The 20,030-nt window shown below is 43.1% G+C and overlaps 1 protein-coding gene across 1 annotated transcript in view; it reads right to left on the bottom strand.

Annotated features, from left to right (window-relative positions):
• The window catches only part of TANC2 (tetratricopeptide repeat, ankyrin repeat and coiled-coil containing 2), a 378,694-nt gene that overhangs the window by 288,938 nt on the left and 69,726 nt on the right, over positions 1-20,030 (bottom strand). Inside the window, exon 2 of the mRNA XM_015424928.1 lies at positions 4,847-4,918. Coding sequence (XP_015280414.1) covers positions 4,847-4,918 — 72 coding nt within the window. The remainder of the gene's footprint in view (positions 1-4,846; positions 4,919-20,030) is intronic.

Here is a 20,030-nt window from a genome sequence, read left to right as displayed (position 1 = left end):
CCCTAAATTCAGCATCCCAAAGTGATGCCCATAATCTAGAGGATCTGTTCTGATGAGCCTTAGTGGGTCTTTGACAATGTGAGCAGGAATCAACACACAACATGTTCCTCTCAACACAACAGGCAATTATCAGATCCATCTGGAGACATGAGCTCTCTCCCACACAATGAACACTGCTTAAAAGATGTTCACGTCACCATAAGAACACAGAAAACTACAAGAGAGGTAACCCAGTAGCCAAATTAACCACCTATTCAAATGGCAGAAAATGTTTTTGAATCAATGAAAAAGGTTCTGAAGAAAGTAAGTTCCTCTTGAAGTCTGTTGTGATGACTGATGCACAACTGAACAGGAGGAGCTGCGTCACCCACTAAAGGCAGGGCTATTTTTGGGCAGGAAGGCTGGCTCCCAAGTTGGCCACGCCCAGCAGGAACTCATTAGCATAATAGGCCACACCCAACAGCAGAAACCCATTTGGATTGGCTACATTAGGGGTGCGTGGCCTAACATGCAAAGGAGTTCCTGCAACAAAAAAAGGCCCTGGGTTTTGACAACAAACAAGGTAAACAGAATAAGAAGGGAAAGGTGGGTGTGGCTGGATGACCACACTTCTGGTAACATGGGGGTGCGGCCTAATATGCTAATGAGCGGCGCAGTAAGGGCTGTGGCCTAATATGCTAATGAGTTTTTACTGTTGGGTGTGGCCTATTATGCTAATGAGTTCCTGCTGGACTTTTTCTACAAAAAAAGCCCTGACTAAAGGTATGCCTGGTCTCACCCCAAGCTTGCCAGAGGAGTCGAGTTGGTCCCAGGAATCTTTTAGCTTAGCTTTAGAAGGTTATGATTCGAGGATCTGGCCATGCTGTCATTATTACGGTGCATAGAATCTCCAGAGAAAAACACTATTCTTGCCTGCTAGACAGCCAAAAGTAAGGGAAAATGTGGTTCTTTTCAGAACAGCGCTGTATGCTCACTCACTTCCTCCATTCTGCCTCTCTTCCTGACTATGGAACTATTAGCACGGAAAGGGAAGCAGCCCAGTGGCCCAAGGCCTGTGGCTTTTGACACGTGGGCCATGGTTCCAAGACTCATTCTGTGACGCTCTTAAGGAGCAACACAGAAAATTCCATAAACACACCCTTGCTACAGGGGAGGACTTTTGTAACACTGCTTATGGGGACTGGCATTCACGCTGTACCTGACGAAGTCAGCCGTGACGCACGAAACCTCATACCCTGCCACAAATTGTGTTAGTCTTTAAGGTGGTACCGGAATCTTGCTCTTTGCGCATACTCCACATATAACTTTAAAAAAATTAAACCTGGCATTCTAACAGTCAAACAGGCTGTGTGGTGAAATTACCTCCAACCAAGAATTTTATTTTATTTTTATTTTTCAGAATTCACCTCAGTCCATCCCTGGGGTACGATAGTTCAAAACTGTGAAGTTGCAATAGACAACCCCTGTTACAGATTGCAAAGAAAAGCAGGCTTCTATCAGAGAGTCAGGCAGTTAAAGAGTTAATCTTCCATGGAGAGAAAATCTTATGTGATTGGCTGCTCTACATGTTCTCTGATTGGCCAGCATCAGCTGAGAGGAAATAAAATAGCTAGTTAAGTGTGTGGACTCTAATCTGGGAGAACCAGGTTTGATTCCCCACTCCTCCACTTGCAGCTGCTGGATGACCTTGGGCAAGCCATAGTTCTGGCACAGCTGTTCTTGAAAAAGAGCCGTTTCTGTCAGAGCTCTCTCAGCCCCACCTGCCTCACAGGGTGTCGGTTGTGGGAAGGGGAAGGGGAAGGGGAAGGAGTTTGTAAGCCGCTCTGAGACTCCCTTGGGTAGTGAAGGGCGGGGTATAAATCCAATCCTTCTTCTTCTCTTCTTTTGGTCTTGGTCTACAATCTAACATCTAGATCAGTAGAAGGTTTGGCTTCTGGGGGAAGAGGCTTTGGGAGTCAGTGATTTTTGCAAGGGAATTGTCAGAAAAGTACTTCTATAGAGAGAACAAGGACTCCATTATATTAAAATGACTCTGAGGGAGAATTCAGATTCTCAGTCAAGGAAGCTACAGAACAATGGATACTGGAGAAGGATTTGGCAGAAGGTCTGAGTAGTCAGAGTGAACTCCCAGACAAGCCAAATAGTAAAAGGAGTTATTGCTTCTTAGGGACAAGGAGAATAACTTCCTGCCAGTGAAAGGGGTCGGGCAGAGAAACCTGGTCTGCGATAAAGGGGAGAGGCTTAGACACCTCAGGAGTCAGTGAAAAGCTGTAATATCTAAAGAGAAAACCTAGATCTCTGAAGGGAGAAACCGAGAAGCACTAAGACAAAGCTATTATCTAAGAAACTGTAGTCAAGATTGTGTGTAACAGCTGAAATATATAATAAACAAGAACCTTTCACTGAAAAGAGCTTGAAACTCAGAAACAACACTCTCTTGCATGTCCAAAAGCCTCAATTCTGTATATATTAGGAAGTTTTATCTGAGCAACCTCGGTCCCTTGAATCTTCATATTTATCTATTCCCTGCCTTGTTTAGTAAAATCTTCATTCTGTTTTTGAAAGTTAGTCTGCCTCAAGTGCCGTTTCACCAGGGTTTACAAAATAGGACAGCTCCCGTCTTTCCCTCAAGTCCCTGTACTGGGTCTAAAGCCTAAACCAAGATCTGTGACAGGGTGGAACAATTTAAGCTTATCAAACAAAGAAATGGAACGCCAAAAAAAAAAAAAGAAAAAAGTGCGGGGGGGGGGGGGACTCTTTTTTCCCCGTTTTTTTTCCTGAAACCTTTTTTGTTTTTTTCCGAGAAATTGGAAAAATTGAAAAAAGAATAGAAAAAAATTGATTATGGAACGTTTTATTTTAACATGATGAATAAAATATTTTAAGACAAGGTGTTCAAATATTTTCCCAATCATTTCTAAAATATATATATATGGTATCAGATTGATCTAATTTCTGTGCACTGAGGACAAGCAAGTCCTAGGTTACAAATTGAACTCTCCAATGCAAGAACAAGATGCATTTCTTCCTTTAGGAGGTGCTATTGTCACAAGAAAAGAAAAAGGTTTCAGTTTTGTTTTTGCATGTGGGTGGGTATTCTGTTTGTAATAATTGTTTGGATACACTATATTTTTAATATGCTAGTTGTGATAATTTCATGCCAATTAAAAATGTCCATAGTCATATTTTATGTTCCTAAAGTAACAGAATGACTTTCAATCTAGAAAAGACAAAAGAAATGCTAATGTAGCATTTTTTTCCAATTTTTCCGAAAATTTCCGTTTTTTTCCTAAAAAAACTGGGGGGAAACCGGGGTTTTTTCCAAGCTTCAAAATTTCCGGAAATTTTACATCTCTAGGAAAGAGACAGGGGCCTGTCACAGTCCCTGCGCTAGCTTGTGGGAGCAGTGGGAGCCCTGGCCGCTAGGTGTGGCCCCCTCCATGGTAGCACAAATTAAAGGTGCTCAATGTGCAACTCCATCGTCAGGAGATACTCTCTGAGCTGCTGGTGGCAGGCTATATCCAGTTTATTTTTGGTCCTGCCCCCCTCCCCGCAGGAGTATCGGACAGTTTTGGTGATGCTGAACAGGAGACTTTTCATGGCTGCTGGTTTTGTGACCAGCCTGGGGCACGGGGGGAGGGGGCAGTCTGTCCCTTCACAGGCTGTACAAAAGTAGAGTCCTCTTCCCTTAACTGTTGAAGAAGAAGCTCAAAGATGGGAGAGGCACAAGACAATTCTTGACAAGACAGCAAAGCAGAATGAGCAAAAAGAGGGTCAATAAAAACAGCAGAAAAGCACGAGTGAAGGTCTGGGGCAGACAAATAAGAAAAGCTGTGCACTGAATGAGATAAAGATTGTGGATCATGCAATTACTAATTATGCTGTCCACAGATTTCCTCATGAAGAGAATTCTGGCTGCCCTAAATTCTGCATTCCTGGAGAACATTTTGCATGTCACAGAACGTACTTGCAAGGGAACTGGAGTGAGGCTAGCTAATCTCAGCTTCGGCTTCTGGAAGTGGGGAAAGAGAAGACCCAGTGTGGTGCAGTGGTCAAGAGTGTTGAAATAGTAGTTGGGAGACCCGGGTTGAAGTCCCCACCCATGCCATGGAAGCTTGCTGGGTAACACCAGTGACACTCTCTCAGCCTAACCTCCCTCACAGGGTTGTTGTGAGGATAAAATGGAGGAGAGAATAATGTAAGTCGCTTTGCAGCCCGGTTGGTGAGAAAGGAATGATGTGCAAACCACCACTGAACTCCTTTACTGCAGATGAGGTGACACTGTTTGTCATAATAACCTTTACCGAGTTCCTTAATGCAGCTGACATAATCTGCATTATAGTGGAACCTTCCCTCAGAGAAAAGTGCTGCAAATGTTCAAGCCCTGCTCTGCTGTGGCCACATGGGTTTGTTGTTCCTGTACTCCAAGGATGATAAAGCCCACTGCAAGAAGCAGCCTACTAATACAAGGAAACACAGCACATTACTGTCCAAACTATATTTTACACAAAGTGATCTGGGGACCCACAAGACTATTCGATCCACTACAACCTGTTCTAGATAGTTCTAGGTAGTCAGCTGTGTTGGTCTAAAGCAGAAGAATAAATATAGAATCCAGTGGGACCTTTAAGACCAACCAAAGTTTATTCAAAGTATTCAAAACGTATTCAAAAACTTTTGAAAAAGCGTGCCTTGCACACCAAAGCTCAAACCTGTTCTAGAATTTATCTTCCGCTCTCAATATTGTTAGACTTTTTAATCCCACATCTGTAGTATCATGAAACCGAATGTGACAAATTGAGTCTGCAAGGCATATGCAATTTTTGGAAAGTCTTTGTTTGCCTACCTTGCCCGGAATGGCTCTGCCGGTAATCTACACTTGCCGGTCTTCGGTCTTTTGGTTCCTCGCTCCCTCCATCTGCAGGACAGCCAAAATAACAGAAGTGTATCAGGACAGTAGAAAAAACAGGGCAATGCAGCTTTTCTTCCATGCCTTTCCTGTCTCTTATAGAACAACAGAGGAAACAGGCCAACCAATGTTATCACGATTATAACAGAGAAAAGGACGCACCCATGTCAATATGACAGACAAGCCTTTATTGGCATATACAGGTAGATACAATAATATAAATACAAAATCCATGCAGAGTAAAATTAGAGTTGCAGAATAAATAAACAGAGTAACAGCATAATAAAACCTAATTCATAGTATCATTTATCAGGACGTGTGACCACGGCACTGCAAAGAAACTTTGGTACTATTTCAGTTATTTCTGTATCTGGGTTATCAAGCAAAAAAAGGACCTTAAAATCATCAGAGGTCTCTAAAAGTTGGGCTAATATGGGATTTAGAAGATCCCGATGGGATGCCAGATATAGAGGGCAATATGTGCAGTTCTTAGAAATGTATAGATGAAAGGGGATCTGCTTTAAATTTCTCTTGATGCCCCCCATAAACTTATGAACAAAATCACAATGCTACATTAGACTGCTGCAAGATGAACACAAACTGGATTAGTCTATGAAATGTTTTTTTTCATTCTCCCCTGAACCTGCTTCAGCAGGGAGGGTGGGATATAAATTAAATAAATATATACATTCTGTTAAAAGAAACCAACACAAATACACATTTCTTGTATTGTGCAGCAGCTTAGAAAAAGCTGCCACAACACAGAGCAGATAAAAATCAGTGATTTTTTAATCAGTTAAAAATTGGACTACAAATTTTAAACTGGATTTTGTTATGAAATGCTTTCTTGAGGGAAAATTTAAATGATAACTTTAAGTACATTATAGTTCCAAGATACCTTATCATGGAATAGGGATTTACAATGTTACAGAAAAAAAATTGCAAACAAGTTCCAACAGTTCAAGGACTAGTGATCGCTCTTATGGGATCCGCCCTGAGCCTTCGAGGTAGGGCGGGATATAAATTCAAAGACAAATAAATAAAATAAATAAATGGGGCTGTAGAGATTTCTGTATAAACAGTTTAGGTTAATCATTCTGTCTACATCATGAGAAGTGTTCCTTCTGAGGACGAAGCTGCACTGAACTTGAAGCTGATGAAAACCTGACATTGAACTTGAAGCGGACAAAAATCCATTAGAACAGGTGTCCAGTTTTTAGGGATGGTGTTCTGTCTACCAGGCTCTTGGACGGGCCATATAGATTATGCTGCACATAGGTTATGAAAAGGCTATCCTTTGTATCCTTAGATTTTACAGGAAGAGAGGAGGTTGCAAGGTTCCTCCAACTCTGGAAATTTTTAAAATGAAATTGATGCCTCAGCTTCAATATGGAGCAGCAGTTTGGGGCTCTGGAAATCTCCAGTCCTTGGGATTTGCTCTGAACAAGTCTGCCCACCTTGTTCCTCCTGCAATATATTCAGCTATGTTCACAACAGAATTACCTCTGCCTTGACAAATGACCTTGGTTTACTACGCAGCCATTAACTATTGGATGAAATTTATCTTTTGTACATCTCCGGGCCTCCTAACTTGGATATATGGGGGGCATGAAGGCTAAGTCATGGCCAGTGTTCCTTCTAAGCTGAGTTAGTGTGAGCTAGCTCACAGTTTTTTAGCCTCTGGCTCACACATTTTTATCTCAGCTCAGGAAAGACGGCTCCAGAGCAAACTAATTTATGCAGAAGCCAACTCGCTCGCTCACAGCTTTAATGCCAGCCGCTCACAAAGTAGAATTTTTGCTCACAAGACTCCACAGCTTAGAGGGAACACTGGTCATGGCATGTATTTAATCTTGGATTCTCAGAAGAATATCTGAGGCGCTTTGGGTTTCATACAGCTAAATTTTTAGTAAAACAAAAACTGTTAGACCAGAGTGCCCAAGCAACATTGGATTAGCAGGAATCTTCTTTTACAGTCAGTTATTTCCATCTCTCCTGACTCTTCCAGCGTCCTTTACAGCTATAGGGAATTATGAGTATAGAAAGGCTTTCCCTAAGGCATGCCTAGATATTCTACCGCTCGCAGTTCCAGAAGGTCACTTCAATGGGATTCCATGTAGTGAAAGAGGTTTCCCTTTGACGGTAGGTCCACTGAGCACTTGTCCCGCATCACATTCCAGTGCCTGAGATCTGAGGCTGGATGTAAAAATGTATCTCATTTCCGTGGGGAAGGTCAGCAGGATGAATTAGTATTGCTACTGGCAGATAGGGAGAACTTTATTACTTTCCAAAGGGCAAGGTTTGTTGCCCGTCATAAAGATAAAGATGATGATGAGGCATGCCAGTCTGAGTATGGCTGACCTGCACACCAACTCCTCTGCTCTGGGTAATTAGCCATTTGAGATATTTTAAGTGATCATTATGTATTTTAATATTTCCTTTGAAAATGTCTGGAATTTTTTTCGCTTTATTTTGATTGAACTGTTGTTGCTACGGCTTATTCACCGACACAATGAAGACAGACTTGGCATGAAATTCAGAAACAGCACTGTGCCTAGCTCATTTTATGGCAAATATTTATGTATTTTATTTAAAACATTTTATGTCACCTTTCTATTCAATTAAGGGCCCCCAAAGCAGAAAGCAAAAACTCTAAAATAAGTTTTTATATACACACACACCACACATAAAAAGGAAGGATGGTCAGTGAAGGAACACCAAACGCAGAAGACAATGACAGACAGGGACCATTCCCACATTATGGCCTTGCCTTCATTTAGTGGCAATTTGAGGCTGGATCTGTTGTTTCGGGTCTGCTGGAGGGGTTTCACAATAGTGCCTCCCATCATGCATCTCTGCTCCCTGTTTTCAGCCTCCTAACATGCAACATATTGGTGATGCCATAGCCTTTCTTCTCTCTCTCTCTCTCTCTCTCTCTCTCTCTCTTTTTCTGGTGTGGTCGCTCTGGCTCTTTCTCTCCCTCTCTGTCTCTGAAGAAGAAAAAGTGTAAAGGTAAAGGTAAAGGTTCCCTTGCTCGAAAGCCAGTCGAATCCGACTCTAGGGTTGCGGTGCTCATCTCCGTTTCCAAGCCCAAGAGCCAGCGCTGTCTGAAGATGTTTCCGTTGTCATGTGGCCGGCATGACTAAACACCAAGGCGCACGGAACGCTGTTACTTTCCCACTGAAGCGGTACCTATTTATCTACTTGCAATTTCTTGCTTTTGAACTGCTAGGTTGGCAGGAGCTGGAACCAGAGACGGGAGCTCACTCCGTCATGCGGCACACTCGGGTCCCCAACTGCTGAACTACTGACTTTTCACAGCCTGCAGTTCAGCGTCTTAACCAGTTGAGCCACCGCAGCTCCTTAGAAAAAGTATGCTTGCACACAAAACCTTATACCTGGAATAAAACATTGCTGGTCTTCTTAAAAGTCCGAGACACCATTTCCCCCCTCTCTGTGTCTCTTCTCCTCCTCCTCCCTCCCCAGAGGATGAGGAGGGGGTGAGGAGCCCTCAAATAATTGAGGGAAGGCTTTCTTTCTCTTCTCTGAAGCAGGAAATAGGAGAGACTGCCCATAAGGAGCTGCAATGTTAGAAACAGGAAACAGCACAGGGTCAGTAGCTCTTGGGCCGGAGTGAAAGCTTGCAGGGGTCAGACCCAGCCCACGGGCCATATGTTTGACATCCCTGCTCTAAAGTGGAGTGTTTAACCTGGAGAATGGGAGATTTTCACTTCCTTATGATTTCATAAATATCTGCTTCACTTATCTTTGGGAAATGAAATAACTATACAATCATTCATTTTTGATACTGATATAAAATTAATCTGAAAAAGTTTTCAAAATAAATGTTTTAAAATGTACAGTGTATAGAACTTCATAAATTGAAACCTAAATCTATCTTTGAGTTGTAAAGAATTAGTTGTACTAACCAACAAGAAGTGTAGAAAGCTATGGTTTTCCTGATTAGTGATTTAAATTTGATTTGATTTAAATCACATCCACCCTGCTGCAACAGTAGAAACTAACACAGAAGTAAATCTTTGGGGATAGATGAAGACATGGAAATATTATACAATTAATTACATGCATTCTTCAGCAATCAAATTATCACATTGGCAACACCATTATGCATGTCAATACCTATACTGACATTGAAAAACTGGATACAAATAACAAAGAAGAGAAAAAAATACAACTAAATGTGTGCAAATATCACAGCCACTTTAACAAATAGTTTTCACACTAATTAAATAAGTAATTCCAGAGTAATTTTTTCCAGAGCATTTAAAAATGGACATTGCATAGAAATCATGCCAAAATCTACAAAGTGTCATAGCTGGTGGAAGGGGGAGAAGCTGATGAATAGTCTGTTGCTGTAACAGAATCTTAACTTTCGTTTCTCGCCTTATCTGCTAGCTTCGGCTGCTGACCTTGGTACCTTGCTGCTGCTTTTGCTGGGAATGCAAACCCGTTAGCTTAGGCGGCCTTTGGCTTATTCCCTGATTGGCCCAGTCCCATCAGGGGGACCCCTTTGAATTTTGTATAACTCCCCATTCCGCACGCTTGCAATCAGTTCTGACACAGAGTGTGAGCACAGATGACCTGCCTTTACTGTCTCAATAAACTTGAACCTTTCTGAAGGAACGTTGTTGAGAACTGATTGCTGTGGGACTGACACAAAGTTCACAAGACTTCATCCGCTCACTGAAAGCTGCACCCCTTGACAACCTGGTGACTTTCAACTGCCACGTGATTAATGCCTGGTGACTTCTGTATTTGATAGGTCTAACCTTGTAAAGAACACAGTCATCTGCAAGTCATTTTCACTCTCTTCTTCGGGTACTCAGAAGCCTTAGCACAGAACCTGGTTGTGAAAGGATGCTGCCAGAATAGTGAGATAAGCTTCTTAAGTGAAGCCTGCATATGAGTCATGATAGTTTTTATAGGGTGAAAAGCAGGAATCTGAAGTGGAGCAGGAGAGAAAGAGACGGTATAACACCCAAAGCTGCACATATGTCCTCACATTTTTGTAAGCAAATGGAACTTGTCTATCACAGGCCCAAACTTTTTATGTCAGAACGATGGGTCTCCTGCTTCTTTTACATACGGCCCTTGATGAGGCTGGTCTGCCCGCCCTCAGAAGGGACATATCCAGAGGTCATTTCGGGGGGGATTGCGGGGGATTGCAGTTCCCCCGGGTGAGGTACAGTGGAGCTGCAAGGCCGGCGGCGGCGGCCAGGACCGTTGGGGGTGGGGTGTGTGGCCTTATGACACACTTCCGGTGATGTCAGGGGGTGTGCCTTATGACACACTTCCAGTGATGTCAGGGTGTGTGGCATATGCTAATGAGTTATGCTAATGAGTTCCCCTAGCTCTTTTTCTACGAAACAACCCCTGGACATATGTGACAACCTAACATTCAACATTTGGCATTCTGGGCACTGTAAAGCCCAGAATGAACCAAGCACCATGGTTCTCAGCGTACACGGGGGTTTAAATTATGTCTCGGCCAAAATATCTCTGCCTCTTCTCCCCTGCTCCACAGTGCCTCCTGCCACAATATCATGAGCTGAAGGGAGGCAAGGCCACGGTGTTCTGTGTTTGCCAGAGACTGGCTCCAAGGAGGGCCGGGAGAAGTGCATTCATAGAAGCATAGAATCATAAAGTTGGAAGGGACCTCCAGGGTCATCTAGTCCAACACCCCTGCACATTTCCAAGAAATATACAAATACCTCCCCCTCCACACCCCTAGTGACCAGTGTTCCCTCTAAGCTGAGTTAGTGTGAGCTAGCTCACAGTTTTTTAGCCTCTCGCTCACACATTTTTGTCTTAGCTCAGGAAGGATGGCTCCAGAGCAAACTAATTTATGCAGTAGCCAAACTGCTGGCTCACAACTTTAATGCCAGTAGCTCACAGAGTAGAATTTTTGCTCACAGGACTCCATAACTTAGAGGGAACATTTCCCAGAAGATGACAAAAAAAAACCTCCAGGATCTCCAGCCAAACTGGCCTGGAGAAAAATTGCTTCCTGACCCCAAAGTCATTGGGGTCAGGAGGCATTCCCCTGGGCATATAAGAAAGGGCCACAAGTACTAAGCACTGAAGCAGCCCTTCCTGCCCTCCCTCTCATGCTCTGCCTAAGTTCCCTCAAATTAATGTAGCTCCTTGTAACTGCTATCTGAATAAGTACCTTCAATGATGGCAAAAACCCTGAAACCCAGACATCCATTTCCCCTCAAGCACCCTTTCTTGACAGGCTAAGTGCATAAGAACACAAGAGAAGCCATGTTGCATCAGGCCAATGGACCATCCAGTCCAACACTCTGTCACAAAGTGGCCAAAACCCAGGTGAGCCAGAAACCCTCCTACTGTGCCACCCCAAAAGCACCAAGAATACAGAGCAGCACTGCCAGTTTGTGTTCCACCTATACTTTGTGGTTAATAAACACTGATGGACTTCTGCTCCCCTCTTGAAGCTGTCTATGCTTGTAGCTGCCACCACTTCCTGCAGCACTGAATTCCACGTGTTAATTACTCTTTGGGTGAAGAAGTACTTCCTTTTATCTGTTCTAAACCTACTGCTCATCCGTTTCATTGAGTGCCCACGAGTTCTTGTATTGTAAGAAAGGGAGAAAAGTACTTTTTTCTCTTCCTTCTCTATCCTGTGAATAATTTTGTAAACGTCTATCAAGTCACCCCTCGGTCATTGTTTCTCCTAACCTCTTTAATCTTTCTTCATAGGGAAAGTGTTCCCATCCCCATAATCATTTTAGTTGCCACACCATACATTCATACAGGGGCATTATGATACTGGTTGCAAACAAGAAGAAGCAGCGTTGGTTTTATACCCCCCTTTTCACTACCCAAAGAAGTCTCAGAGTGGCTTACAATTGCCTTCCCTTCCTCTCCCCACAACAGACACCCTGTGAAATAGGTGGGGCTGAGACAGTTCTGAGAGAACGGGGACTGGCCCAAGGCCTCCCAGCAGGCTTCATGCAGAAGAGTGGGGAAACAAACTCGGTCATCCAGATTAGAGTCTGCCACTCTGAACCCATATACCACGCTGGCTCTCAAAACCTCAGTTGTCGGGAGAAGGGGCTCATCTCCCCCCCCCCCGCAAGGCAGAAGTCTGGCCCACCTTCCTGGCTACCCTGCTTCCTGCCTTTTAAAGGATTTCCTGCTGGTGGGGCAGGCCTGGGTTCCTTTAAAGCCCTATGAGAAAGGGTGTGGTCCTGCTGGTTGTGAGTAGCAGAGGTGGTTGGGTTCCCAGCCCGGAGGCCTTTGCTTTCTGCACCTCTCCATCCTCTGCCTGCACCGGCCTGAGAAGGATGGGGGTGCTGCTGGCCTCACCTGTGGCAGAGCGCTGCGTCCTCTCTGTGCTGCATCCACCCAGCCCTTTCTCACCTGCTCTGGTGGCTGGCTGTAGCGGCTTTACCCACTGGCAGGGCCTGTGCCACCTGCCCCCAGGACCTTCCCCCAGCCCAGTAAGTTTGGGGGTGGGCCTCTCACCCCAGACACGTGTATGAAATATTTTCTCCTCTACAGTAAGTAAAGCCCCTTATCTTAAAAAGCATTTACTCGTTACTCATTTTCTGGTGGAAAAAAATGGAAAGTCAAGGAAGCATCTTAATTAGAAAAGATTTTAGGGATTGTTTAAGACTTGCCAAAATAGATATTTATAGCATTATACTGGACGAACCAGCATATTAATTGCCATCTGTCTTGTAAATTTCCTTTCTTTCCTGCCTTCAATATATCCATTTGTAGTTAATAAATGTTAACCTTTTTTGCAACAATGGTCTTGTGCTTTCATGAGGAAAATGCCACAAAGCCCAGAGGTTTAGAATTGGGCGTGCATGTGTGAATGGCCACACACATGTACTTCCCCCTAGTCTCTGGGTATCTCCTACACTGTGCAGACACAACGATGGTGCCACAGACAGGCTGCATATGAGCATTCATCCCAAGTCTTCCCCGACTGCCACCAGCCACCTCTGTTGCCATTTCATCACCTGCAACCCCTCAGTGATCCTAAGGCTCCCTAGGCCTCTAACATCTGAAATCTGCTTGTGTCATTTCTCCCTGCCAGAGGTTTTAATTAGAGTTTCAACAGGAGCACCAACCATATCAACAGGAAAATCCCCTAGACCAGTGGTGGCGAACCTATGACACAGGTGCCAGAGGTGGCACTCAGAGCCCTCTCTGTGGGCACGTGTGTCATCACCCCAGCCAGGCCCAGACCATCATTAAAGTGTCGAATTCTCTGCCAAATAATTTTAAGTCAATGAAAGCATTTGGGATTCCTTTCCTTACTTTGTTTGGATCATCTTAAATTAACGTATGGGTTGTTAACCTCAGTATTCAGGTTAAATTGCCGTGTTGGCACTTTGCTTTCCTTACTTTGTTTGGATCATCTTAAATTAACGTATGGGTTGTTAACCTCAGTATTCAGGTTAAATTGCCGTGTTGGCACTTTGCGATAAATAAGTGGGTTTTGGGTCACAGTTTGGGCACTCGGTCTCTAAAAGGTTCGCCATCACTGCCCTAGAGATATCAGAAAGTCATTTGGATCCATCTGGCTCCAGGGACATCATTTTAATAGATTCCCCACTTCTGCAGTTTTTTTTCAGTAAACCTATGCCAAAGCAAATAGTGATTTTATGACGATGATGAAGAAGAGGAGGAGGAGGAAGAGGAGGAGGAGATTGGATTTACACCCCACCCTTCACTCAGAGTCTCAGAATGGCTTCCAATCACTTTCCCTTCCTCTCTCCACAACAGACACCCTGTTAGGTAGGTAGGGCTGAGAAACCTCTGAGATAACTACTTTTGAAAGAACAGCTCTCAGATAACTTTGACTGATCCAAGGTCACCCAGCAGCTGCATGTGGAGGAAGAGTGGGGAAATCAAACCTGGTTCTCCAAGATTAGAGTCCACCACTCTTAACCACTATACCAAACTGGAACAATAATCACTTCTTTCTCCTTTGGATGAGTTTCCTCCCGCTCAAAACAAGATACCAGATCAAGAGTGTGACCCACAGAATGTGTGCGGCCAGTTCTTACCTGAGATAGGCCCATGGCTGTCACAGAGGCCATGAAATCCTGAGCCTGCCATGGCAAGGCAGCCTTGGCATGAATGCTGAAGCCCCCCCCCCCCAGAACAACGAGCCTAGTGATCCTCAATATCACTCCCAAGACCCCCCTCCTCTGCCAGGGAGACTGTGAGGCAGCAGGGATGGGCACAAACCTTGCCACGAACCTAATTTTGTCACGAACATGGCCGGTTAGTGGTTCGTGAGGCCTTGGCTCACGAGATCGCGTCACCCATGAACCGCCATGTTTGTCATGGAGGTTTGTTAGTTTCGTGGAACAGTTCATGACCCAGACACGCTGGCGTGTAATGGGAAGATTTTATAGCCCAACAGATTCTTATGATCACCGCCATCCCCTTGGCTGGAAGAAGTACCAAAAAAGACAACTGCCCACAAATGGTTCCATCTCCTTACCTGGCCTGTTCTTCTCCTACCACCATACCTTCCCCTATCCCACACACTATTCTATTTTTATTTATTCTGTTTTTACTTTGTTCTTATTCTGTTTTTATTTCAGTCATTCCCAATGGATTTGACCTCAGAGCAGCTTGTAATCTGGCAAAGACTTATTCATGATTCCATCTGGCAAGGCAAGAATAGTCTTGTTCACCACCTTCCAGAGATCCAAAACTCAATTCCTGGGCTGCATCTCTACTATCAGCCTGCCCAGCACTAGTGTTCTTTTGAATGGATTAATAAACTGGGTTATCTTTCGTGAAGGATGTGCTTGAGAAACTGCCACTACAATACCCCTGTGGACTTCTTGACACCTAAGGTTCTGGAGTGTTCACTTATGCATAACGCACCAAGGATTCTGGGATGCTTGGAACACCAGACTGGCTCCAGGAAGTTACTCAACATCATTTGTCCTACCTCATCATTCACGCCTTTAAAAATGTAATTCAGTATTTGTTTTTCAGGAATGGACATGGAAACATGTGAACGGTGGCTGGAATAGTATGCTTCTCTTTATCCTTAAAGAGTTTATTAGAGTTCTGCTAGATGCTGCCAAATTCTGCGCAGCCCAATGGTGGAAGTCCTGTACTGCTCCTTCCCACAATCATTGCATTGTATGCTTGGATATGGCCATTATGTGCAAAACATACTGACCAGGTACTGCGGGTCAATAGTCTGAATATGAAAAACAACTCTTTGGAAATACGGATGCCCTCTATGACTTATGCTGATAAAAATACATATATCATGCCAAAGGCACAGTTATAAAATGATGTTTATTTGCTGTACTAGCAGAGTATGAAATCGTATGCATGTTCAACTCTGTATTTTCTATTATCTGTCATTTTAGTGATGGTGTTCCTGGGGTGGTTTGTGGCTTGCTTCAGCACACATAGACTGTTTGCCTGGCATTATAGTTTCTTTCCAAATTAAAGTGATTTCTTCTTTGCATTTCTTCTTCCTATTGTGTTGGCTTTTCATTCTACCTAATTTATGATGCCTAAGTGTTTGCCTATTTGGTTATTCCTTCCTTTCATGGAAAAAATATTCATAGAAAATTCAGATTTTTAAAAAAACAACACATTCCATCAAGATTTCAAATGTAGTAAAAAATATTCATAGAAAATTCAGATTTTTTAAAAAAACCATTCCATCAAGATTTCAAATGTAGCCCCAGAATAAGATTTATGTAAAGATAGTAGGAATAAGGCCTGTTGTGGAAATAAATACAATGAGCTCTAGAAAGAGGCTCTGAGTGGGTGCCCTGACCTTGTGAACTCAGCATGAATTTGCTGTGGCAACCTCAGCAGGGTATAATGACACAGAGTCCACCATTTTCTCCAGGGGATCTCTGCCATCTGAAGAGCAGTTGTAATTCTGAGTGATCTCCAGCCCTCACCTGGAGATTGGCAATGATGGTTCCTCAGGAGGAAATGGCTGGTTTAAGGGTCTAGTCTATGGCATTGTACCTGTCTGAGGTCCAACCCCTCCTCAAACCCCACCCTCTTTAGGGTCCACCCCTCAAATATCCAGGACTTTCCCAACTTGAAGGTGGCAACCCTATCTCCTTCCCAGCCAACCACCGACTTACCTTTATCTGGCCCTCTGACTTCAGGTTTCCATCTCCTCCCCCCTCCCTGCAGCCTCCACCTAGGAAGAGTACAGTCTTTCTCCGCAGTGAGGACCAAAGCAGCTCACATAATTCTCTCTCCCTTTTGATCTGCACAACAATCCTGTAAGGTAGGTTAGGTTAGGCTGAAAGTCTGTGACTGGTCCAAAATCACCCACTCAGCTTCCACAGCAAGAACCTGAGTCTGGCAGACCCTGCTCTGAAGTGCTAACTGCTATCCCACACTGGCTGTGGTATTGCCTGGTATCACAACTGAATTCCAGACTACAGAACTCTCTCTTCCCCTGGAGAAAATAACTGCTTTAGAGGGTGGGCTCTATGGCATTCTGTTCAGCTGAGGGCTCTCCCGTCCCCAAACTCTGGCTTCCGTAGACTCCACCACAAAATCTCCTGGAACTGGCAACCCTAGTCAGGACTGGCCCCAATGAGTTCCCCACGAAGGCCAAAGTAGGGGCCTCCTCCCCATGTTTTTACTGACAGAACCAAGCTTGATTGCCTAGCAACAGCCACTGAGGGGGGAAGGTGAGCTGCATAGCAGAAGAGAATGGTTTGATGGCCACTGGCCCACCTCAGTAGCCAGCCAGCCACAGGGGAGCCAAGCATCTTTGTCAGGAGAAACATCTGTTTTGGCAGTTTATTCTGACAGACAGAAGATTGGCCGAGCTGGCAGTGGGTGGGGGAGACAACCCAGCCCCCAGCCAATGGTACTACTCTATATCTATATCTATATCAGAAGATAGATAGAAGATAGATAGATAGATAGAAGATAGAAGATAGATAGAAGATAGTAGATAGATAGATAGATGATAGATAGATGATAGATAGATGATAGATAGATGATAGATAGATGATAGATAGATAGATAGATAGATAGATAGATAGATAGATAGATAGATAGATAGATAGATAGATCCCTTATATATAATTGAGTAAGACGGAGCGTAAGACTGAGCGGAGACAAAACGCGGTCCGTCAGCCATTGGCTGGTCAGCTGCTGCTCAAGGCTGCTGCCATGCCATTGGCTGGGAGGCGGTTAGTCATGAAGCCCTTTCTCAACCATCCTTTTTAAAATTGCTACTACATGGAGATGAAATTGTCCACTAGAACCCTAAGAGCTCTCTCCATCACTTCAGAACCCACCTGTTCCTATGTGGTTAGGATTCCCACCCACCCCAAGCATAGATTAGTTTTCATTTATTTAAACAATCTCTTTTTTGTTCAAGTTTGTGGATTGTTTTAGGTTGTATAAGAACATAACTGCATCAATTTAATCAGAGATTCTTTAACTATTTCATCCTGCATTTTCAATTGCATCAGCATACCATATATTTTCTTAATAAGTTTCTTTTTATAGAACATTTTATACAAATTTTCATTAAATGAAACAGATTTAGTCAACTTGTTATTCACATTCCATATTTTACTCCAGTGTGATAAGTCTATGTTATAACCTAGATTTTGCATCCATGTAATCATACATTCTTTAACTATCTCACCCTGCATTTTCAATACAATATATTTTCTTAATGTTTCTCTCTTATACATAATATATTGTACATAATATTTTTTCAAATGCACCTTGTTCTAAATAAAATCCATCTATCTGCTTATCCTTACTATATCTAGATTCCACTTGTACTCTAGTCCACCAATCTAAATTTATTTCACTTTTCTTTCATTCTTCCTGAGACTTTAAAATATTTCTATCATCTAGCATTTCTGCATATCTGATAACTGCTTGTTTTGAAGTCAATACTGGTTGAGAGAAAGCTTCCACTGGCGATACCCATCTTGGAATTTTAGTATATAACACTGGACATATCTTTTCCCAGGTTGTCAATAATGATCTTCTTATTAAATGATTTTTAAAATATTTATGTCCAGAAGCTTTCCCATTCCATGGGAATCCATGCCATCCAAGTTTTAAGTCACGTCCTTCTAGAGCAGTGGTTCTCAACCTGTGGGTCACGACCCCTTTGGGGGTCGAACGACCCTTTCACAGGGGCAGGGGTCATTTCGTAGAAAAAGAGCTAGGGGAACTCATTAGCATAACTCATTAGCATATGCCACATCCCCTGACATCAGGGGCCCGGCGGTGGACCTGCAAGGCCAGCGGGAGTGTGAGGAAGCCCTGTGAAGGCCCTACCTGGCCCCAGGCAGGCAGGGGTGGGGAGAGGTGGGGAGGAAGCAACTTACCCTCCCTCTTCTCCTGCCTCCTCCTGGCTGAATGAGGGCTGGAAGCGGGGCGGCCGGAAGCAGGGGGCGGGGCTTTGTCATGTGCCCCGTCCCCCTGCACCTCACTCGGGGGAACTGCGTTCCCCTGTGTTCCCCCCCGAAATGACCTCTGCACAGGGGTCGCCTAAGACCATTGGAAAACACAAATTTTCGATGGTGTTATGATAGCAATTAAAATTATTTTATGGAGTTCCGTCACCACAACATGAGGAACATGACCCCTGGGTCGCGGCATTAGGAAGGTTGAGAACCACTGTTCTAGAGTCAGCAGCCTATGATTTTCGAGTAAAATCCATTCTCTCAGCCAAACCAAATTTGTTGCCCTATAGTAATTCTTCCAAATTGGTACTTCAGATCCAGCATTATCTTTTGCATCCTGCAAGGCTTACAATTTAATTCTTGGTTTTTTTCCTTGCCATATAAAGTGTTGTGTCAGTTTATTCAATTCATCAAAAAAGTTTTGTTTTATATATCGGCAGAGTCTGGAATAAAAACATCAAACGTGGTAGAATATTCATTTTCAAAATTGCTATTCTACCCAATAGTGATACTTGGATCTTTGTCCATTTCTCTAAATCTTTTTTAATATGTCTTGTAACACTTTATTATAGTTATCTTTCATCAGAGAGCTACATTTTGCTGTTATATTAATACCCAAGTATTTGACTTTCTTTTCCAGTTGAAATCCAGTTAGTTCTGCTATTTCACATCTTTGTTTCGATTTCATGTTTTTTGTGATCATTTTCGTCTTCTGATAATTTATTTTCATTCCTGTCATTTCCCCATATTCAGTAATCCGATTCATTAATTGTTGTACCGAGTCCATTGGATCTTCTAAGATAAATACCAAATCATCAGCAAAGGCTTGTAATTTATATTTATTTCCTCTTATTGACATCCCTTTAATACAAGAGTCTTCCCTAATAGTTCTTGCCAGCACTTCCAACATTAATACAAACAACAGTGGAGATATTGGACAGATTTTCCAACATGCCACGTGATCAAAGGATCTGTTCCTCTGATCTCGAGGTACTTGAAAACCCGACATACTTTTTCTTCACTTGCATTTTTTTTGGCAGTTTAAGAGCTTCTCTGGTAACACCCCCTTGTAATTTTTCCCAGCTATTCAGAGGACTATCACTTGCTTAACCTTCTGTCCAGAAATGAAAATCACATCTCTCCAACAGTTGCCAAATATATCTCGGCTACACTAAAAATTCCAGTTTACTGCCACTAATTCAGTGTCTAGTTAAATATACAGTGATTCTGTGGCTAGTTTTATTTTGATATTTTAAATCATGTATTCAAAATTTACTTTTCCCTAGAGTTTAATGTTCTTTCCCCCCATGTATTTCTTTTATATTTATATTGTCTAAAAGCATGTGTGCTATTTAGACTTCCTTTAATAAATGAATGGAAAATAAAAGAAGCTCTTTCACAACCCACCACTTATGTACTGATTTCCACACAAAAAACCCTCAGCACATGTAGAGTGAGTATTGAAGGATTGTTGTTGAGGTGTTTTGTATGTTTTATACATTTCTGTTCTGTTTTGTTTTCTGCATTTGCTTACATCCACAGGATTTCCTCTCCTTCCCACTGAAGCTCAAAATGTACTCTGAAATGCTGCTCATGGAACTCTGGGGGATCCTCAGAAATTGCATGGGAGGTTGGAGATCTGTAGCGAGAAGATAGAATCAGCAGGA

The sequence above is a fragment of the Gekko japonicus genome, unplaced genomic scaffold, assembly GCF_001447785.1.
Source record: "Gekko japonicus isolate JY-2015 unplaced genomic scaffold, Gekko_japonicus_V1.1 scaffold1630, whole genome shotgun sequence".
In the NCBI taxonomy this organism is placed as follows: domain Eukaryota; kingdom Metazoa; phylum Chordata; class Lepidosauria; order Squamata; family Gekkonidae; genus Gekko; species Gekko japonicus.
Note: the sequence above shows the minus strand (reverse complement) of the source record. Positions and strands in the feature narration are given on the sequence as shown.